Raw genomic sequence first — 22047 nt, 5'->3', positions numbered from 1 at the left:
AAACCATAAACCCTCGTCACTGTCAGCTACCGGACGACGATCTCAGCTCAAACACAATTCTACTGAAATAAAATCTCAGCTACAAAATTCTCATATGAAGAGATTGCACTGAACAGATCCATCCGTCACTCTACAGTCTCTCCGGCTACCAATTAACAACATGAAGAAGACGAGAGACTCTTTGTTATACTTGTCGATCCTACTCTATTTATTTTCATTTGCTCACGCTGATTCAATCCATGGATGCGGCGGATTCGTCGAGGTAATTTCATAAGTTTCCGATTAAATCAACTAATCATGATCTTATACCAAATATCTGGTTATAATTGAGTAAATTAATGCAGATCTCAATTGGTATTTATTTTGTTTTGCAATAGTTTTTAGTGTTTGTAATGCTGTGATGAGGTTAAATTGTATGTTTTGCAGGCGAGTTCGTCGCTGATTAAGTCGAGAAAGTCAACTGATACGAAATTGGATTACTCTGACATCACAGTATGTGTTCATTTATTGATTTGTAGTTAGTTTGTAAGTTATTGATCCAACTATTTGATTTTGTGTTGTTTTTCCGTTTCATTAATTGCTCATTTAATGTTAGGTTGAGCTTCGAACAGTAGATGGATTGGTGAAGGAAAGAACACAATGTGCTCCAAATGGATATTATTTCATTCCAGTTTATGACAAGGTAAGTGGTTGGGGTTGTGAAACCTTAGCATTGAGCATTGTTGAAAATGCTGCCGTGCATGTCAAACTTTTAAAAGCATTGGGTTGGTGCTTATATCCTGGGGTGGCGATTGAGTGAATTTTCAATTTTTTTGCATGTTATTAGTTATATTGGAGAATGTACTTTTTTTTAATCAAAGAAAAGATTTTTTGCATGTTGTTTGATTACATGATGTTTTTTACCTGATAAATCTTTAGAGAGCATACAGTGGTCACCAATTAACTTGGGAAGGCCAGGATTGGTGTTTCATTTGGCAGTTTGTTGAACTATTTTGCATTAATTTAATGGTTGGCCAGATACTCTCTTGGAGTTTATTTAACCTTAATTAATTTGTAAGCATGAGGTTGACCATGGAAATTCTTCCCCCAAGTAACATATATAGTTTGTTTTCTCAGTGTAAGTATGTATGATGCATGCTTATAGATTAGAAATTGTATCTCTAGAAGGCTTTTTTACATAACTTACTAGTATCTCTTGTTAGTGTTTTTCACAAATTTTCCTGTGCAGCTTTTGCTGATTGTTGGATCATATTGCAGCTTAAGTTATTAACTTTGCCATGTTCACCATATATGCTTATCCAGCTAGTGTTTTGTGCCAAATGTTGTGGGGTGCTTCTCTCTACAATTCTGTGATGATCTGTTTACAGTTGTTCGCTGCTCATTTTTGTTCAGTGTTTTCAGTAATCGACATCTTAATAAAAATATACAATGACATATTTTGATCCACAGGGTTCATTTGCAATTAAAATCAATGGACCAGAAGGGTGGTCATGGGACCCAGAAATTGTTCCTGTTATTATTGATAATACTGGCTGCAATCAAAATGAAGATATTAACTTCAGATTCACTGGGTTTGTTATGATAATCCTTGTCGTCTCTTATGTTTTGGTAATACAAGCATATTTGTGTTAGCAAACCAAGCTATCTGGTGATAAGACTCTTCCATTTTCATATACTTGTATATTAGGTTCACCTTATCTGGTAGAGTTGTGGGAGCTGTAGGTGGAGACAGCTGTTCAGCTAAAAATCAGGGTCCTTCAAATGTAAATGTGGAACTCTTATCTCTCAGTGATGATCTCATATCATCTGTTCTGACATCATCAGCTGGTAGTTACTTATTCAATAATATCATTCCAGGTAAAGCCGTTGAACTTATTAACTTCCTAATTCCTATAGATAACATACCAAACACATATAGTTTAGACAAGATGCATCAGCAATGCATGAGTGCATTTTGAACATTGCACTTAAACACATAATAAGATTGCAGCTTTTGTCTTACTTTTTACTGCGATTTGCTTTCAAGATCTTCAATAGAGATTTTATACACTTTGACGTCTTTCCATTTCTTTCTCTGTTTTTCTTCTTTTTGACATAAATAAACACCAAGTTACAAATATCTCTATACATGTGCAGGAAAATACAAAATTCGTGCTTCACATCCTGACTTAAAAGTTGAAGTTAAAGGTTCCACAGAGGTTGTAATTCTTTTTCTTTCTATTGAAGTCTCTTCATTTTATTTTTGCTTCTGTATCTCAATGCTTAGAGAGCACAATGGACGATTATCATTTTTTGCTAGTGGCATTGAATAATGTATTTGATGCAGGTACAATTAGGTTTTGAAAATGGTGTAGTTGATGATATTTTCTTCGTCCCTGGATATGATCTCCGTGGATATGTTGTGGCTCAGGTAAAGCTCATTGCTTCATATTTCCCCTGCCTCGCAAGAACAATAAATGAATCTCCCCCTTGTTTCAGACCATGGCATTACACTCCAGCAACAGAATTATAAAGTTAAATACAATTAATGTCTTATAGAGTACATAGACTTAATCTTTAGGAGTGGACATGTATACTTCCAATTTATACTCATCATTGGACAATACATTATTGTGTAAATTATGTTAATTTTTGTGCGTCTTTTTTGATATGATGATGTGTGCTTTATCGTCTGGTAGGGAAATCCAATACTTGGAGTGCACATTTATCTACATTCGGAGGATGTTGTAGAGCTTGATTGTCCCCAAGGATCTGGTGATGCCACAGGACCGAAAAAGCCTCTTTGTCATGCTGTATCTGATGCAGATGGGATGTTCTCATTTAAATCAGTACCTTGCGGTAATTCCATATCTGAATGAGTGTTCACCATATACTCGCTTTATGTAGAATATGAAAATGTAACACATCTGTCAAGCTGTCAAGAGACATCATTGACCTACTTTCCTTCTTTTTTTCCCAGGGCATTATGAGCTTGTTCCATTTTACAGGGGTGAAAATACAGTATTTGATGTTTCACCACCTGTTATATCAGTTTCTGTTGATCATCAGCATGTTACAATTCCGCAAAAATTTCAGGTAACATATTTGGACTTAGTCAAAAACATACTCTTTCTCATGTTAAATTCTGCTTTCAAGATAAATATTCTTCCTTGTGTTTTCCTTGAAACTGAACATATGCATGGAGAAATTTGATTATTTGTTTGTCTTATCTCTCATTTCCTCGCACCTTCTCTCAGTCATCTTTTTCTACATCCTACCAATCATAGTGTAAAAGCTGGAATCTCAATCATTCTCATGGAAGTGTATTCTTCCTGTTATGTGCATCTTGGTACATGGCTCATTTGTTCAGCTTAATTTTACCCATGACCAGGAAGATATTGTCCACCTTTTATCACTGTCGTTTTCCATCATCTCTAGTGACTGAGTAATAAGATTGTTTGGCAATGACGTATTTTGCTCTTGGTGATTTGTATAGGTCACTGGATTTTCTGTTGGAGGGCGTGTGGTGGATGGGAATGACATGGGGGTAGAGGGTGTGAAAATTATTGTTGATGGTCATGAAAGAGCAACAACAGATAAAAAAGGTTACTACAAGCTTGACCAGGTATTACTATATATTAAGTTGGAATTTATTGTTGAATGTTTGTAATACTTGATCGTTTCAATTTTCTTAAATCTCTATTTGTTTATTTAATGCATTTCCTTGTCTCTTTTCTTTTCCTGTATGCTCTTCAGAGCATGTCCTGGTACATCATGATTGACTTTTGTCCAGATCAGCCTTTCATGAGATCTGGGTAATTGCTAGAGCAATTGGCTGGCACTGGCTCTTCAGTAGTTGGTTGATGGACGGGGATCATTTTTATGGATAATGTCTAATTCATGCTTAGTAGTTAGTACTTTATTAGATTGCTGTTAGTTTTTTTTTGTCAAGAAAATTAGGTTTCTGTCAATGAAATGGACAGAAGTGTGTAAATTCTAAAAACTTCCTTGCTTCACTTCTAACCCCTCCTCAATCCAGACTCTGAAATGCAGTGTTCCAGCATGAGTTGAAGTTGCATTTCGGGGTTAGCTAACAAGATCAGATAAAACTTATGTGGTTGTTTGACTTGACCATGCTTTCAGTGTCGTACATATGTAATATTCAGCTGTTTGATTATACATTTCATGAGACTCTATTAGAAATTCAACATGCTTTGGTACTTGTTAGTTTTCCTCCCCCAATCCCTGTCAGGAACTTGATTCTTAATTTGGATGCTGTTACCTCTTAAAAAGTGACATAATATTATATCCATGTAATTATTGTCCTTTTTTTTTGTATAAAGAGGAAGCTTAATAACGCCGCACAAACAAAATTTAGTACAAGCTTAAAATCTAACAAAGCTTGTGGCTGTGACCAAAACGATAGACTAGCATAAAAATAAGATGCTCTTGCTGAAATGTGGGCAACCTCATTTGCTTGTCTTCTAACATAAGCAAGGCTATAACTGCTAGTCAAAGAAAGGGAAAAAACTCAGTTATGAATAATAGATTCAAACTCTGAATAATCAGTAACCTTAGCTTGGAATACATTAACTATTAATTGTGCGTCAGTTTCAAATATCACATGGTGAAGGTTTTAAGACAAATAACCAGGATAGAGCTTCGCGAAAGGCAATTGCTTCGGCTTCTTTTGCTTCACTACAGGCCATTAAACTTCCCAGACCAGAATTGTGCTTCTTGAGACAACCTATTGTGGGCAATTTATTTTCTTTCATAAAAGCGGCTAACCAAGTTCCTTTTTTCCTTTACAGGTCACATCAAATCATTATACAATAGATGCCAATAAGAAGCATTATAAATTCAACAGCTTGAAGGAGTACATGGTATATAGTACAATGCAAATATTACATTTTTGTATCTGGAGTCTAGCAGTTTTTTCTGTGGTCACTCTTCTTTTTAGAAATTTGGTCAGGGAAAATGTTTGGTAGTTTCTTTGTTTTATAAGTACTTTGTTACATTTATTACCTTTTAACTTTGTTTGCAGGTTTTACCAAATATGGCTTCAGTGGCTGATATCAAGGCAATAGCCTATGATGTTTGTGGCATAGTTAGGATGGTTAATTCTGGTCAGAAAGCAAAGGTAATTTTTTTATTTGAAATTTGTAGGCAATGGTTATTGTATTCTTTAGTTGTCATTAACTTTCATATGGGCTAGTTGTAATATTTGTTCCACATGAATTCTAGGTTACTTTGACTCATGGACCAGAGAATGTCAAACCTCAAGCTAGACAGACGGATGGAAATGGAAACTTTTGCTTCGAGGTATGCAGTTTAAAGTGTGATAAGATGACACTTTTGGTTGCTGATAGACCCACTCTCTCGCTTGCTCGTAATAGTATCTATTTCTCTATTTTTGCCTTTAAACACATGATGAGCGAGACAGAGGCACTCAAATTTTGGCGTAAACTTTATGTTATTTTTTGAAATCTCAACACTGTTTTCTATCATCATTTTCAGGTTCCTCCTGGTGAATATCGTTTGTCTGCTTTTGCTGCTACTCCTGAGCAAGCTCCTGGACTTTTGTTTCTACCACCTTATGTTGATGTTGTGGTCAAAAGTCCATTTATGAATGTAGAATTTTCTCAGGTAACTTGACATGTTGATGAACTTATGAATCTTACATGTGATATTATCGAATTCTTCTTGCTACCCTGCGTACTGCTTAGAGTCTCAATTTCTATGGGGCGCTTAGTCTCTTGGCTGACACCATAGTTTGCTGTGAGCATGAAGTTTCCAGTTGGTTTGAAATGTTCAACTGTTATGTAAAGCTGCTATGTGTTTTGAGATGAAAACTGTGTTCCTGTTTCCTGCAGAAAAATATCATACTCTTACGTTTTGCTTCAGTAATTAATCAATTGTGTTCATGTTCTTGGGTATAGTACTCCTTACTGATTTTCTTTCTTGTATTAAAGGCTCTTGTCAATGTACTTGGCTCTGTAACTTGCAAGGAGACATGTGGTTCATCTGTTTCTGTTACTCTATTGAAATTAGCTGCAAAACATACTGAAGAAAGAAAGTCCATAATGTTGACAGATGAGAGCAATGAATTTCTTTTTCCGGACGTCTTACCTGGAAAATACAGGCTTGAGGTGCTGTGCCTGAATGCTGTTTGGTTTTCCAATTGTAATAATGTTGTTGAACGTTTTTGACAATTTTTAATTCTATGATTTGTCTAGGTCAAACATAGTTCACCTGAACTCACATCCAATGAAGATAATTGGTGCTGGGAGCAGAGCACCATTGATGTGGATACTGGTGCTGAAGATGTTAAAGGAATTGTATTTGTTCAAAAAGGTTACTGGGTTAATGTTGTTTCAACCCATGATGTAGATGCTCACATGACTCAGCCAGATAATTCAGTTATTAACTTAAAAATTAAGGTAGTTTTGTACTGAAAGCTCTTACATTAAAGTTCATATGATTTTCATGCCTTAATGTACAATACAATTATATGAATTGCAGAAAGGATCTCAGCATATATGTGTAGAATCTCCTGGAGTGCATGAGCTTCACATTATCAAATCATGTATTTTATTTGGGAGCTCGCCAGTGAAGATCGATACTTCAAATCCATCAGTAAGGCACACAATATTTATTTGTTTTATTATTTAATTAATCAATAATTGCTACAGTGCTTGGCATAGGTGATACATCAATTATATTAATAAGACCTACGAGTTTAATTAATCTCATTTTCATTTTATGATGTAGCCTATCTATCTTAGAGGAGAGAAATACCTTCTCGAAGGAAAAATCAAGGTTGAGTTAAAATCAGCTGATAGTTTACACGAGCCACCAAATAGTCTCGCTGTGGATATTCTAAACAGTGATGGCAATGTAGTTGATGGTACAACTGCAGACCTTGCATCTAGTGCAATTGATCAAACAAGCACTGCTTTATATGAGTACTCTGTCTGGGTGAACCTTGGAGAGAAACTTACCTTTGTTCCTCGGGACTCAAGGTATGCATACTTTAGATGGTTATTTACTGTTTTGTCAGCGTGCCCCTGAATATTTTCTGTTTTAATGCAGTTTTTTAGCAGAAAAATGCTTTAGTATGCTAACTGAAACTACATGGAAATTTTACTTATGAATAGTGAAGCTGATGTTTTGTTGTAGCCATGCTTCAGCAATCAAATTGTGTTCTTGTTTTCACAATTTTTTTTAATTCAGATAATTAGATTTTATTTTTGTTGTTATTAGAAGATCATGATGTTTAATTATTGTTCTACAAATTATGTTCTGCTTTAGCTGGCATGCCGATGTTAACATTAAAGTTTGGTGGAGAAAAATGTTATAATTTGCAAGAGGCAGAATTTCAACTATGTAATTGTTCTTAGAGCAAATTACAGCCCCCCCACATATGTTATAAGTCACAAACTCTTTGAAAATCAAACGATTTGATACCTCACTTTTAAATACGCAAACAATTGCAACCCTCTGTTAAATTTGGGGTACAATTCGTTAATGAAATTAAAAATGAGGTACTAAATCGTTAACATAATTGAAAGTGAGGTACCAAATCATTTGAAAGTGAGTACTAAATTGTTAAAGCCCCTAATTATCTACGGAATTGAAAGTGAGGTACCAAATCGTTTGATTTCAAACAAGAGGTATCAAAATGTGAATTATGAAATATGTGGGGCGCGGGCTCACAGTAATTTGCACTTCTTGTTATATTCTTACTGTGATTTTTGTGTTAATTTTTTTGAGTTGCGAAATTTCCATAATTTTATTTCTTTTATTTAAACATCTGGGAATCTCATTGTGCTTCAATGATGCTCCTTATTCATTATGTTGACTTCAGCTCTAAATACTTTCAGGGTTAATGGAGAGAAGAAAATCTTGTTTTACCCCAAAGAGCATAGTGTAAGAATCAATGGATTTTTCCAACTTTTGAAATCTTTGGATTGCTTGCCGAGCTTAATTCTTTGAAAAACCTGCAGGTCTTGGTAACAAATGATGGTTGTCAAGCTCAAATTCCTACATTTTCTGGTCGTCATGGCTTGTATGTAGAAGGATCAGTTTCTCCCCCACTTTCTGGAGTTTATGTTAAGATTTTTGCTGGGGAAGATAGCCACACTACACCACTCAAGAAAAATGACATGGCACTCGAAATAACCACAGGGACGGATGGTTCTTTTATCGGGGGACCTTTATATGATGATATATCTTATGCTGTTGAGGCTTCAAAGGTTTAGATGTGTATTATTGAACTGTTTCAATTCTTTTCTTTAGATTTACATAATGCAACAATTTTCTTATGTTCATTATGCAGCCTGGTTACCATCTTAAACGCACGGGACCACATTCCTTTTCATGCCAGAAGCTTGGCAAAATCTCTGTACATATATATTCAAAAGGCAATGTCAATGAACCTATTCCATCTGTGCTATTATCATTGAGTGGTGATGACGGATATAGGAACAACTCTATATCTGGAACTGGTGGAATATTCTTCTTTGATGACTTATTTCCTGGCACTTTCTATCTACGTCCACTGCTAAAGGTACACTAGGATAAGTGGGCATTCTTTAAAATTCTCTCATTTGGTTGTGACTGTTCTGGCCTATATTTCATCTTTTAACTTCTGTGAAATTCAGACCTTTTGTATTGATTCTAAACAAAACAATTTTTATGCTCAGTCAGTTGAACAGCTTTGGTTGCTGTGCGGTATATACACGCAATCACATAGTTTTGAAGTCTCAATGTTTGGAGAACTTCATAATAATTAATTTATTTGTAAATTAATTATCTAAAAATGACCATATGTAGTTGGTCACTCTTGCCAGGAAGTCACTAAAAGTATAGCACTATGCATGTTACATGCTGATACCATAGTTATTTTGTTTTCTCTCATCAACTAATTTTTTTCTCTGTAGGAGTTTGCTTTCTCACCTTCAGCACAGACTATAGAACTTGGTTCAGGGGATTCTAAAGAAGTCACTTTCCAGGCTACCCGTGTTGCTTACAGGTCTTTTATAATTTCTTGATTTCCATTTTACTAGAAAGGAAAGCACGCAAAAAGTTAGATGTCCTTACTGCCTCAACCGATATATTCTAAAATTGCTAAAAGATTAAACTTTATCTTGATCATGTTCTGGGTTGTAGATGTCTTCTGTGACATTTTTTCCTTAACGGGAAAGGTAAACTCATATTTGTGTGAAACCTTAACCTCTTATGCTCTGCAATTTCTTTTGATTTGATCATGCTTCCATGGATTCTTCATTTGATTGATATACTATATATAGATATCTTATTTTGCTAGGAGAGTAATACAGTCTATCCTCTTTTCAGTGCTACAGGTATGGTCACTCTTTTGTCTAACCAGCCAAAAGAAGGTGTCTCTGTTGAAGCTCGGTCAGAGTCAAAAGGCTACTATGAGGAGACAGTAACTGATTCATCGGGAAATTATAGGCTCAGAGGACTTCTTCCGAACACAACCTACGTGATTAAAGTAGTTGAAAAGTATGGCTTGAGTACTACTAGAATTGAACGTGCATCTCCAGAATCTGTTACTGTTCAGGTTATTTAAGCATTGAACGTATTCCAAGTTTTTTACAATTACTTCTTTTATATTGATCTGATGAAATGGAATTGCCTACCTGTTTTTTTTTTTTTTTTATATCTATATCTATACCCCCCCTTTTTTTTCTTGAGCCAGATTTGGGGGACTTTTGTGGCATCTAGTTCAGTATCAGATAGAGTAAATGTTAATTTAGCTTTTTTTTTAATGTGTGAACCCTGTTGTTAATGTTGGATGATCGTGTAGGTTGGATCTGAGGACATCAGAGCATTGGATTTTGTGGTGTTTGAAGAGCCAGAAATGACCATTTTAAGTTGCAATGTTGAAGGGAAAAGGACAAATGAATTTCATTCACATCTGCTGGTAGAGATCAAATCGGCTAGTGACACATCAAAGATTGAATCTGTCTTTCCGTTGCCACTCTCCAACTTTTTCCAGGTGAAGGACTTGCCTAAGGGTAAACACCTGCTGCAGCTCAGATCAAGTCTCCAATCGAGTACCCTCAAGTTCGAGTCAGATGTTATTGAGGTTGATTTGGAGAAGGCCGCTCAAATACACGTGGGACCACTGAAATACAGTTTTGTGGAGGATCACCAAAAACTGGTTGGTTATATCTACATTAATTTTGTATTTTGTTTTGTTCACAAATATCTTGGCAGATTATTTGGCACATAAATTAATCAAAACGTGCCCCAATAAAAGATGAAACGGATCTGTGTATGAGCAGCCTATTGTTTTTCCCTCTTATATCTTACAGGAGTTGACTGTTGCACCTGTCCTCCCGCTCGTTGTTGGACTATCAGTAATTGTTTGTTTCATCAGCATGCCCAGGTAAATTGCATATGCATTCTTTGGAGGCCTGGTTCGGAAAGTCATGATTGGGGAGGCATGTTAAGTTTAATTGTATTAATTTTGGTCGAACTTTTAACAAAGAACACTATTGTTTGTCTAACTTGCAGATTAAAAGATCTATATCAAGCCACAGTAGGGATACCGACCCCAGGATTTATGACAACAGTGAAAAAGGAAATTCGAAAGCCGGCTTTGAGAAAAAAGACATATTGAAGATCAATTTCATTTCTATGATACACGCAAGTAAGATTTCAGGTGCTAAAAATTTTCGCCTTCTACATTCAAGCTTTAGCCTGTCGTGTAGCTAACTGACATGAGAGTATTAGCAACTTTGCATACCAACTTGAGCCTTTTTTTTTCTTCTTCTTTAGATTTTGAATTATCATAGTTAGATTAGGAGTTGAACTCATAACTTCCTCTTGAAAAGAGATGTCATGGCCAATTTTTTCTAATTTATGGAAGCAAATCTAGATAGTAGAAGTGACATTGCATAATTGTTCTTATCAATTCTGTATTTCTTGCCGCCGTGTTGCTTTATGTTTTCTTGACTAGCTCTGATATTCAAAGCTATTTATATTAATGTGCCTTGATGAAGATCAAGAATGTTGTTATTTTTTCATTTATTTTCTGCTATTTGGCTATTTTTCACATTGAATCTCTTTTATGAGGAATTATTTTAGAAGGGTTGGCCGTCGATGCTTATTAGACGCTTATCATTTATTTCTTTTTCAAAGAACAAATGCGTCACTCGATATTCTTATGTATAAGGTTTAAAATTGATTTCGATTTGAAAGCAATTATTTCTTTGTTCCATTAAAAAAAGAGTAATTATCCTCTATATTTCATTTTTTGAAATTCTTGTAAACACTCTTTTTATCTCTAATCTATCAATAAATTACCAATAACCTACTAATAAACTATCAAAAAAGGATATTTTTATAAAAATTTCAAAAAAGAGGTATTTAAAAAAAATCTTTAAAATATTATTTTTATAAAAATTAAAAAAATCTTTAATTATAATTAATTTATTAAAATATTTTTATAATACCTTTAAGAGTGAATCATCATGCCATCATATTTAATAAACATACAATAAAATTATCAGGATAATTTAATAATTTTACTTTAACTTTTAAGTATATTAATTTTTTTTATCAAATATAAACATTAAATTTGATAATTCTGTCTATCTTTATGAGATATGGGACAAATTCGGAGAATTAAATATTGAGTTTCAAGTTTGATTTGAACCTTTTAAGCTACCAAGCAAGGTTGGCTCACTAAAATTCAACTCTCTGTTGTATACACTGCAAATATACATAAAAAATTAAAATGTCAATTCCATTCTATTTTGTTTGTTCACTTTTTTAATACTATTATAATAAAAATATCAATTTTATATTATTATATTTTTTTAAATTTTTAATATTAATGAATTTGATATATAAATCAATATATAAGATTAATAAATATATATGACACCAATAAATTATAATTTAAATGTTAAGTGTCAAGTAACAATTTGCTAGGTTAGGTTGTGAGTTTAATTTCTCTCACAAACATTTCCCTTTTTCAATTAGCAATAAAATAAATATATTTGATTATATTATATTTTTAGATTAAAAAAGAATTCCTTAATTTTTTTTAAGAAAAAAGGACATAAATTATTTATATTTATAACATTTAATATATTATTCATGTATGTGAAAAATAAAAACATGACAAATAAAACGAAGAGGAAATATTCGTCTCCATCAAGGCTCCGCCAGTTCTGGGAACAGTTTATAAAACACCTGAAAACTTTTTGCTTGGATTCTAAATTATTCTACTACTTTCTCAAACTATTCTAGGCTATTTATGCCCCTCAAGTTTAATTTTGGATAAAAATCCATCAATAATTAATTTACCAAAAAGCTGTGATCAAAAAAAGAAAAGAAAAGCTGTGGCGTACAGATGATTTACTTGAGCACCAATTTAGTGATAGAAATGCAGTCACCTACAATCTTGACCGTTCGTCAAAAAGGGTCCACAAATTTCCACGGCGGAGATTGACTAAAATTCTCCCGTAATTTAGTTAGGAAAGTACCCTAAAAATTTGCCCTAAAGAGCAACAAAAAATAATTACTTAAAACAAAAAAAGACGAAGATACCGATGTCTGAATAAATGCCAACTCAGCTAAACTTAGCTAAGTCAATCAGTCATTCAACTACCAAACTATCTCTCTCTATTATCTCTTCAAAAAAGAATTGATTTTTATTTTTCATAATCTCAAACAAAACAATGGCCATTTCCTCTTCTTCCCCACCTCCCAAACCCTACCAAAACCCTTTTCCTTTACAAATTCTGACCTAATTTTCAGTTTATTTCTTACTTGTTAGTGAATTAAAGATTTGATCTTTATCAGTCTTATCTACCAAGAACAAAGTTTTTTGGATGGCGTCAACGCCGCCACCTCACTGTTCAATCACTACTGCTAAACCTTATCAGAACCACCAGTATCCTCACAGCCACCGTCAACAAGGCCACCCTAACAACCCCCACCACCAGCGCTGGACCAATCAGAAAGTCTCTCTTAGCAAACCCCCTTTACCTCCTTCTCGTAATGCGCCAAAACCCAGCGCCGCTTCCGCCGCCGCCGCCGCCACTCGTACCACTAACCCATCTTTTCCTTCTCTCACCCCTCTCCACTCTCCAAAGTCCGATCTTGCTACTGATTTCTCCGGTCGCCGGTCGACCCGGTTCGTCTCCAAGCTCCATTTTGGGAGATCAAAAACCAATTTGAGTAATCGCCACAGTTTAGCAGCTGAGGAAGCTTTGCAAGAAGTGATCCAATATGGAAAAGACGATAAAGCCCTTGAAAATGTTTTGCTGAATTTTGAGTCTAGGCTTTCTGGGTCTGATGATTATACATTCTTGCTGAGGGAGCTTGGAAATAGGGGAGATTATAGTAAAGCTATTGGATGTTTCGAGTTCGCGGTGCGGCGAGAGAGGAGGAAGAATGAGCAAGGTAAGCTGGCTAGTGCTATGATTAGTATTCTTGGTAGGTTAGGTAAAGTTGAGCTTGCTAAGTCGGTTTTCGAGACGGCTCTTAATCAAGGTTATGGTAATACTGTTTATGCATTTTCTGCTTTGATTAGTGCTTATGGTAGAAGTGGGTACTGTTATGAGGCTATTAAGGTTTTTGATTCTATGAAAAGTTATTGCTTGAAGCCGAATTTGGTTACTTATAATGCTGTTATCGATGCTTGTGGAAAAGGCGGTGTGGAGTTTAAGAAAGCGCTGGAGATTTTCGATGAGATGTCTCAGAATAATGTGCAACCTGATCGGATTACGTTTAACTCGTTGCTTGCTGTTTGTAGTAGAGGAGGGTTATGGCAGGCGGCGAAGGATTTGTTTAGTGAAATGATGAATAGGGGGATTGAGCAAGATATTTTTACTTATAATACTCTTTTGGATGCGGTTTGTAAAGGTGGACAAATGGATATGGCTTTGCAGATTATGTCGGAGATGCCTCGGAAGAATCTTCTGCCGAATGTTGTTACTTATAGTACTATGATTGATGGGTATGCTAAAGCAGGTAGATTGGATGATGCTCTTAATTTATTTAACGAAATGAAGTTTTTGGGCGTCGCATTGGATAGAGTTTCGTATAATACTCTTCTCTCTATCTATGCTAAGCTTGGAAGATTTGAGGAGGCTTTGGGCGTTTGCAAGGAGATGGAGAATGCTGGTATTAGGAAAGATGTTGTGACATATAATGCGCTTTTGGGTGGGTATGGTAAACAATACAAGTACAATGAAGTAAGGAGAGTGTTTCAGGAGATGAAAGGGGGACGTGTATTACCTAATGTATTAACTTATTCAACTTTGATGGATGTTTATTCTAAAGGCGGTCTATACAAGGAAGCAATGGAGGTTTTTCGGGAGTTCAAGCAGGCAGGATTGAAGGCTGATGTTGTTCTTTATAGTGCCCTTATAGATGCCTTGTGCAAAAACGGGTTGGTGGAGTCTGCTGTCATTTTACTTGATGAGATGACAAAGGAGGGTATTCGACCTAATGTCGTTACTTATAATTCTATAATCGACGCCTTTGGCCGGTCAGCAACCGCACAGTGTGTAATTGATGATGCTTCTGGAAGCAATGAGTTGCAAGTTAACTCCTCATCTTCGATCGTTGTTAAGGAAGCTATCGAAGGTCAAGTACTCAATAGGGAGGATAATAGGATATTTCAAATTTTTGGACAGCTTTCTGCTGAGAAGGTATGCCAAGCAAAAAACAGAGGCAAACAGGAAACCTTGTGCATTCTGGCAGTCTTTCAAAAGATGCATGAGCTGGAAATCAAACCAAATGTTGTCACATTTTCTGCCATTCTAAATGCTTGCAGGTAGTTTAATTTATGTAGTATTTTTGTTCCTTATCTGCATTAATCGTGTGGCCATTTTAGTGAATATCCGAATCCGGAAAATGACTGTTGCTTTGGTGTAGCTATGTTTCTAACATATATCACTTGTTTAATTTGGGGTTTAATATCCCTGCAGGAAGCCGTAAGTATTAATCGTAGTCAAAACATTGTATCTGTTACAAAATTGTGTTAGACATGATATAATTTTTATGAATACGCAGATCATTTCTATTTTGCACACATATCTTGAATATGAAGCCCTTTAAGCATAGCGGGATGTTTCAACTCATAGCAATACTTGAAATTTTTGTTATTGCAATAAGAACTCTTGTGATTTTTCTTTTTAAATTGATAATTATTAGATTGAAATAACTTACTAAAGGTTGGTTTCTCTCATTAAAATGTCAGCCTTGTTCTATGTGGATGCTCCTTAACATTGTGTCTTGCTTGTGGTCCATGTAAAGAAAGAAGTTATTAAACCTTTTCTTGGAAAACAGATGCTGGCGTTAGTCGTTCTATTTTTGATATCTTATCTGTGACATGTTCTTTGCTACATGTACAATTATAACATAGTAATTATGCGTCTGCAGCTAAAACAAATCATGAAGATTGTGCCGGTATTTCTTTTCAATAAGGATTAGCAGAGTATTCAAATATCCTTTAAGTGGAGTTATGGTAAACTTCCATGTTCTTTGAATGTATCTGTGGACATAGTTAGATCATGACTTGATTTTAAAAAGAATATTAATATATAATGGTATGCTGGTTTCCTGCTGCCTACTGTCTGTATTCTAGCTCGACCTCTTTAGCAGCCTTTAAGGTTATTTAGCTTCAGTTTGAATTTAAGCTCATTTATGTATCTCTGGATGCAGTCGGTGTGATTCATTTGAAGATGCCTCAATGCTATTAGAGGAGCTCCGTTCATTAGACGATCAGGTCTATGGTGTGGCTCATGGGCTTCTCATGGGCTGCAGAGAAAATATTTGGCTGCAAGCACAGTCCTTGTTTGATGAAGTTAAGTTAATGGACAATTCAACAGCCTCTGCCTTTTATAATGCTCTGACCGACATGTTATGGCATTTTGGCCAGGTTAGTTTATAATAGTATTGCTGATTTGAAGCTAATTTTTTCTCAGTTGGGTTGTACCATGTGTTGGTCATTTAATTTTATATCTTTTCAGAAACGAGGGGCCCAATTGGTTGTTCTTGAAGGGAAACGTCGGCAAGTATGGGAAAATATGTGGACCGATTCTTGCTTAGATTTGCATCTAATGTCTTCTGGTGCTGCTCGAGCAATGGTTCATGCATGGTTGCTGAACATACGGTCAATCGTGTTTGAGGGTCACGAGTTGCCAAAGTTGTTAAGGTGTGCAATAATTTAAGTTTCTTTATGTGAATAAATAAGTGATAATTACTATCTTAACCCTAATGTTAGATCAAAATTACTACTATTTACTGCCTGACATTTAAGCATCAGATCAAAAGTAATTTTGACGTAAACTCAGAGGTGATAGTAATTATCCCGTTGATTTATAGACGCGTCTATTTCTTGAGGAACAAATCTAAACTTGGCTCCCTTTTTCAGCATATTGACAGGATGGGGTAAACACAGCAAAGTGGTAGGCGACAGCGCGCTAAGGCGGACTGTTGAGGCACTTCTGACAGGGATGGGTGCACCCTTTAGGTTAGCTAAATGCAACTTGGGTCGATTTATATCGACAGGATCAGTGGTTGCTGCCTGGTTAAGAGAGTCGGGCACTCTAAAATTGCTTGTCCTTCACGATGATAGAATTCATCAAGGAAATGTGAGATTTGATCAAATCTCTAATTTACAAATGCTTCAATTGTAGCTATATGTATCATATTGTATATTTTTGCTATATTCATGTTTATTCCTTGTGTGCAATCATCTTCAAGTTCCCTAACATAGTTTGGTGCAATTTAAAACAGTATTTGAATTTCACTTCTCCCCTCCATAATCCTAACTAACTAACAAGAAAGAAAAAGGAAAAGGATGGGGATTTATTATTCGGTTCGATTTATAGTATCTTTTAAAGTTAATCGGTTTGATAAATTGGTTTGTTGATGGAAAAACAATTTGCACAGCCTTAGTTGAAGGACATTGAGCAAGCCTTAGGCCATCTCCAACAGCTGTGCAAATCCTCTCCAACAGTACTTTATATCTAACTCTATTATAGTGTATTTTATTTTTTTACTTTATATATAGAGTCACTCTATTATAGTGTACCTTAAAATAGAGTACTGTTGAAGAACAAAATAGAGTAATTCTATTTTACTTTTGGTTTTTTATTTTATTATAAATTTTATTATTAGACATTTGTTAGTTTTTGTTACAATATAGTCCAAATTAAAAATGTTCGATTTAATCGAAAATTTAAATATGTAATATTAAATAATTTTTTGTGTGTTAATTAATTGAACTCTTTATAATTAAAGTATATTTAATGTTTTTAATTATTTAATTAATATTTTTAAAATTAGTAAACATAATTAAAAATACATATATAAACATATTTAGTAAATATATTATTAAAATTAATAATATACTTCATTATAAATAAATATATGAATGTATTTTGTAAGTGTTGAATAGTTTATGAATGTAAGTGTAAAATGTTTAAAATTTTATTGTTTAGGAATATGCTGAGAATATTCTTCTAGAGTGAAAAATAGAGTTAGTTGTTGGGGAGAAACACTGTAGGAGTGTAGTTTTAATGTAAAAATCACACTATCTTGAGGGTTATTGTTGGAGATGCCCTTAGAAATGTTGTGAACTATGAAGTGATGTTTTAAGTACGCTCACGGTTTTCCAATCTCATTACCTGAATGTTCTTGGATAAAGGAAGGTCCTCTTGAATTTCATAAGTTTTAGTATAACGAGTTTGGTTTGTTGAAGATTACTAAATATTAAATGGTAAACAAAGTATAAAATATATACTAATTTAATTTAAATAAAATAATTCTATATATCTATAATTATGGTCAAATTGATAAAACTATCTCTAAAAGATAATTGATAGTATAATTTGTTAATTTTACAAATTTTGAAAATTATATTAAAAAAAAGTTTAACTACTTTATAAATCAAAATTTTGTGTTTGTATTAGTAACGACCAAACTTTTTAATTTTTATAATAATGTCAAATATGAAAGATGTTTTATTGTGTCTAGAACTTTGAGTTGTCGTAATTGTTAAAGACGCATATGTTTGAATTTAAAAAATAAAATTTAAATATTTAATCATAATCGCAAAAAAAACCTTTTAAATTTAATATATATAATTATAATAATTAAAAAATTCGGTCGTAATTGATAAAAAAAAAAATATGAAGAGTGCAACTAATAGAAATAAGCTATAATTAAATATCTTATAATTTTTTTATGATACGTGATTAGTCTATACTTTTTTTTTATAAAATTTAGTACTATAAGAAATTTTTTTAATAATATACACACTTTTCATAAAATTATATATACAGTATTTTAAAATTTACATCTTGTTCTTTAATTATACACTATTTTTTCATAAAAATAAATTAAATGACTAAATCATATTTTATTTTTAACACTAATTCTTCCATCTTTTTTAATTAATATTTAGATATAATTGTTAGGCTTCAAATAATTGATTAATTAAAAAGCTAAAATTACTTTCTAGAAATATTTCTATAAACATAATTATTTTATCTTTAATTTATATTTTTACCGTTAGATTAATTAAGTAACTTTTGCTCTATGGTTGTTTTCAATGAATTCCAAGCAGTAGTAGAGAGAATGTAACCACACAATTCTGATCATTTGCTGATTATCATCAAATTAATACAGAAAAATTAATTTAGAAACAAAAATTAATACATTCTAACTTTAATTAGATCCAAAATCCAGACCATGCTTGTTCTAGAAACTGACTACATGACTAGTGAAAACAGCGAATAAATTAAACCTACCACACTGCACTATCCATGGTGAGTGCAATTTTGTTGTTGATAGAACTTAGGACATGGAATGTTTTAAATAAATCCACGTATATTCCACTCTAAATTACCCTTTTCAAATTTCTTAGTTTTCTTCTTTAAAAACTTCATGAGTCATCCTTTCAATTTTTTCTCCAACTTTAGTGGACATAACTGTAATGAAATACAATTACATTTTACACTGACACGTTTTATATTCCATTTAAATCAGTAGGAACCATAATGCAGATGACAATAATGTTGCAACCAACAGTTATACTCAACCTTCCTTTATAAATAGCGTCTCCTCATTATGTGCAAGTAACAATAAATATTATCTTGTATACATTAAATTTATTGAAGTTTACGATAACTTTTGCATGCCTTTGTTCACGTTTGAGGAGTTTAATATGGGTAGAAATGTCGCTAAGCTTGTTGTAACTCTACTGGCATTCACGATCATGCTGGTGGAAATGTCGCATGAATTGCAACTTGAGAGGCAGCATGCGGTCAACCATTATGGTGGTAGTGGGGGAGTAGAAGCTGGAGGTGCATTTGGAGGTGATGGTGGAGTTGGGGGAGGTGCTAGTGGTCAAGAGTCGGGAAATGCTGGCAGTAACGCAGGCGGCGTTGTAGGAGCTGGAGGCAAAACTGGAGGTGGTGCATGCGGTGTCGTAGGAGCGGGGGGTAGTGCCGGAGGTGCTGCTGGTGGTCGAGTTGGAGGAGGTACCGGAGGTGGTGTAGGAGCTGGAGGCGGTGTCATAGGAGCCGGAGGTAGTGCTGGGGGTGCTGCCGGTGGTCGAGTTGGAGTAGGTGCCGGTAGTGGTGTAGGAGTTGGAGGTAGTGCAGGAGGTGCAGTAGGAGCTGGAGGTAGTGCTGGGGGTGCTGCCGGTGGTCGAGTTGGAGGAGGTGCTGGCGGTGGTGTAGGAGCAGGCGGTGGTGCAGGCGGTGTCGTAGGAGCCGGAGGTAGTGCCGGGGGTAGTGCCGGCGGTCAAGTTGGAGGTGGTGCCGGCGTAGGAGTTGGAGGTGGTGCAGGCGGTGTTGTAGGAGCCGGGGGTAGTGCCGGGGGTCGAGTTGGAGGAGGTGTCGGCGGTGGTGTAGGAGTTGGAGGTGGTACAGGCGGTATCATAGGAGCTGGAGGTAGTGCTGGGGGAGCTGCCGGTGGTCAAGTTGGAGGAGGTGTCGTCGGTGGTGTAGGAGCTGGAGGCAGTGCAGGCGGTGTTGTAGGAGCTGGAGGTAGTGCCGGGGGTGCTGTTGGTGGTCGAATTGGAGGAGGTGCCGGCGGTGGTGCAGGAGCTGGTGGAGGAGTTGGAGTTGGTGCAGGCGGTATCGTAGGAGCCGGAGGTAGTGCCGGGGGCAGTGTCAGTGGTCAAGTTGGAGGTGGTGCCGGCGGTGGCATAGGAGTTGGAGGTGGTACAGGCGGTGTTGTAGGAGCTGGAGGTAGTGCCGGGGGTCGAGTAGGAGGTGGTACAGGCGGTGTCATAGGAGCTGGAGGTAGTGCTGGGGGAGCTGCCGGTGGTCAAGTTGGAGGAGGTGTCGTCGGTGGTGTAGGAGCTGGAGGCAGTGCAGGCGGTGTTGTAGGAGCCGGAGGTAGTGCTGGGGGCGCTGTTGGTGGTCGAGTTGGAGGAGGTGCCGCCGGTGGTATAGGAGCTGGAGGTGGTGTAGGCGGTGTCATAGGAGCCGGAGGTAATGCCGGGGGTGCTGCCGGTGGTCGAGTTGGAGGTGGTGCCGGCGGTGGTGTAGGAGCTGGAGGTGGAGTTGGAGGTGGTGCAGGGGGTGTTGTAGGAGCTGGAGGCGGAGTTGGAGGTGGTGCAGGGGGTGTTGTAGGAGCTGGAGGCGGTGCCGGTGGTAGAGTTGGAGGAGGTGCTAGTAGTGGTGTAGGAGTCGGAGGCGAAGCTGGAGGAGGTGTTGGCGGTGTTGTAGGAGCTGGAGGTAGTGTTGGAGGTGCAGTCGGTGGTCGAGTTGGAGGAGGTGCCGGCGGTAGTGTAGGAGCTGGAGGTGGTGCAGGCAGTACTGTAGGAGCTGGAGGTAGTGCCGGAGGTTCTGCCGGTGGTCGAGTTGGAGGAGGTGCCGTCGGTGGCGTGGGAGCAGGAGGTGGTGCAGGCGCTGTCGTAGGAGCTGGTGGTAGTGTCGGGGGTGCTACTAATGGTCGAGCTGGCGGAGGTGTAGGAGCTGGAGCTGGTGCAAGCGGTGTTGTAGGAGCTGGAGGTAGTGCCGGAGGTGCTGCTGGCGGTCGAGTTGGAGGAGGTGCCGGCGGTGGTGTAGGAGTTGGAGGCGGAGTTGGAGGTAGTGCATAAAGTGTTTGTGGTGGTGTAAAAGGTGTAGGCAACTAATAACCGTTTGTTGTGTTGTAGATGCTCGAAAAGTAGTACTGATAGGTTGCTGTATTAATAAGCTTATAAAAAAACTAAATATATTATATTATGGAACAAATGTGGGTGAAAACTTGACTGATTCGAATGCTCTTTTTGTTCAGAGTATAAGACACTTTTGTTTAAAAAACCTTCTTATGGCATTATTGAAAAATGTTGCAGCCTACATCTTAATGTTGTAATATACGATGTTTTAAAAACTGGACGGCTGGTCGAACTGGTTAATCTGTCCGATCCAAATGCTATAAAAACTGAAAATCTGGTTAAACCGGATAAAACTAGATTAAACTCACAGAACCAGAAAAAACACAGGACCATAAAATTCACATAAAGATCTTTGTATTAACTCGGAACAAAAGCACTTACAGTGTAAAAATCAAGCGGTACTTTCTCATCTTATAATCTTCATAGTTTCTTTTTTCACCCAACTTTTGAAGGTGGAGACGGTGATCTCCGATTTTTAGTCGGAAATCACCGCTTTCACCCGTTTATATTTCTCTTTATCGTCTTACTTTCAATAAATTACCCCGTTATGGAGTTTATGTTTGTTTGATAATGTTATATAGTTTATATGTCAATAATTATTTTGCGTTGATGTTTTCTCGAATTTAATCAACATCTTATTATTCTGGGTGATCACATGTTCTGATTCCGGGCGATCAAAAGCACTTGCATTTTTCTTGATTTATTCGAATTTTTGTTATGGTTTCGCTTGTTTGTTGCAGTTTTATGTTGGTTTCAACAGTTTTTGCGACGATTCAAATTTACCGAATGCATATTTCTTAAAGAATCAAGTTTACATTCAACTACAGTGCAATTATTTGGTTCATCTTTTTATATATTTGTAAGGTAGATCTTTATTTTTTTAGGATAGGCCATTT

At 36.2% G+C, this 22047-nt stretch overlaps 3 protein-coding genes across 5 annotated transcripts; all 3 read left to right on the top strand.

Moving 5' to 3' along the window:
- On the top strand, nucleotides 1-11011 carry LOC126686455 (uncharacterized). Its single transcript, XM_050380508.2, has 26 exons — nucleotides 1-262; nucleotides 427-492; nucleotides 596-682; nucleotides 1450-1571; nucleotides 1688-1857; nucleotides 2137-2198; nucleotides 2327-2410; nucleotides 2679-2838; nucleotides 2960-3075; nucleotides 3476-3604; nucleotides 4791-4862; nucleotides 5024-5119; nucleotides 5224-5301; nucleotides 5497-5625; nucleotides 5952-6128; nucleotides 6216-6419; nucleotides 6502-6615; nucleotides 6751-7001; nucleotides 7863-7908; nucleotides 7986-8234; nucleotides 8318-8548; nucleotides 8922-9013; nucleotides 9337-9565; nucleotides 9812-10168; nucleotides 10323-10396; nucleotides 10525-11011. Exons 1-26 carry the CDS (start codon nucleotides 161-163, stop codon nucleotides 10628-10630), a joined length of 3603 nt encoding a protein of 1200 aa, XP_050236465.1. The 5' UTR covers nucleotides 1-160; the 3' UTR covers nucleotides 10631-11011.
- A 1585-nt stretch (nucleotides 11012-12596) lies between these two features.
- On the top strand, nucleotides 12597-16726 carry LOC126686607 (pentatricopeptide repeat-containing protein GUN1, chloroplastic). Its single transcript, XM_050380740.1, has 4 exons — nucleotides 12597-14803; nucleotides 15694-15910; nucleotides 16002-16186; nucleotides 16406-16726. The coding sequence occupies exons 1-4, from the start codon at nucleotides 12852-12854 to the stop codon at nucleotides 16668-16670; spliced, it is 2619 nt and encodes an 872-aa protein (XP_050236697.1). The 5' UTR covers nucleotides 12597-12851; the 3' UTR covers nucleotides 16671-16726.
- A 2384-nt stretch (nucleotides 16727-19110) lies between these two features.
- LOC126685880 (glycine-rich cell wall structural protein) lies at nucleotides 19111-21397 on the top strand. 3 transcript variants are annotated; one of them, XM_050379861.2, is made up of 2 exons: nucleotides 19111-20546; nucleotides 20601-21397. In XM_050379861.2, the coding sequence occupies exons 1-2, from the start codon at nucleotides 19175-19177 to the stop codon at nucleotides 21089-21091; spliced, it is 1863 nt and encodes a 620-aa protein (XP_050235818.1). In that variant the 5' UTR covers nucleotides 19111-19174; the 3' UTR covers nucleotides 21092-21397. The 3 variants fall into 3 exon arrangements, with proteins under 3 accessions (XP_050235818.1, XP_050235817.1, XP_055962071.1); XM_050379860.2 differs by having other exon boundaries at nucleotides 19111-20558; XM_056106096.1 differs by having other exon boundaries at nucleotides 19111-21397.
- The last annotated feature ends 650 nt before the right edge of the window (nucleotides 21398-22047 follow it).

The sequence above is a fragment of the Mercurialis annua genome, linkage group LG6, assembly GCF_937616625.2.
Source record: "Mercurialis annua linkage group LG6, ddMerAnnu1.2, whole genome shotgun sequence".
NCBI lineage: Eukaryota > Viridiplantae > Streptophyta > Magnoliopsida > Malpighiales > Euphorbiaceae > Mercurialis > Mercurialis annua.
Note: the sequence above shows the minus strand (reverse complement) of the source record. Positions and strands in the feature narration are given on the sequence as shown.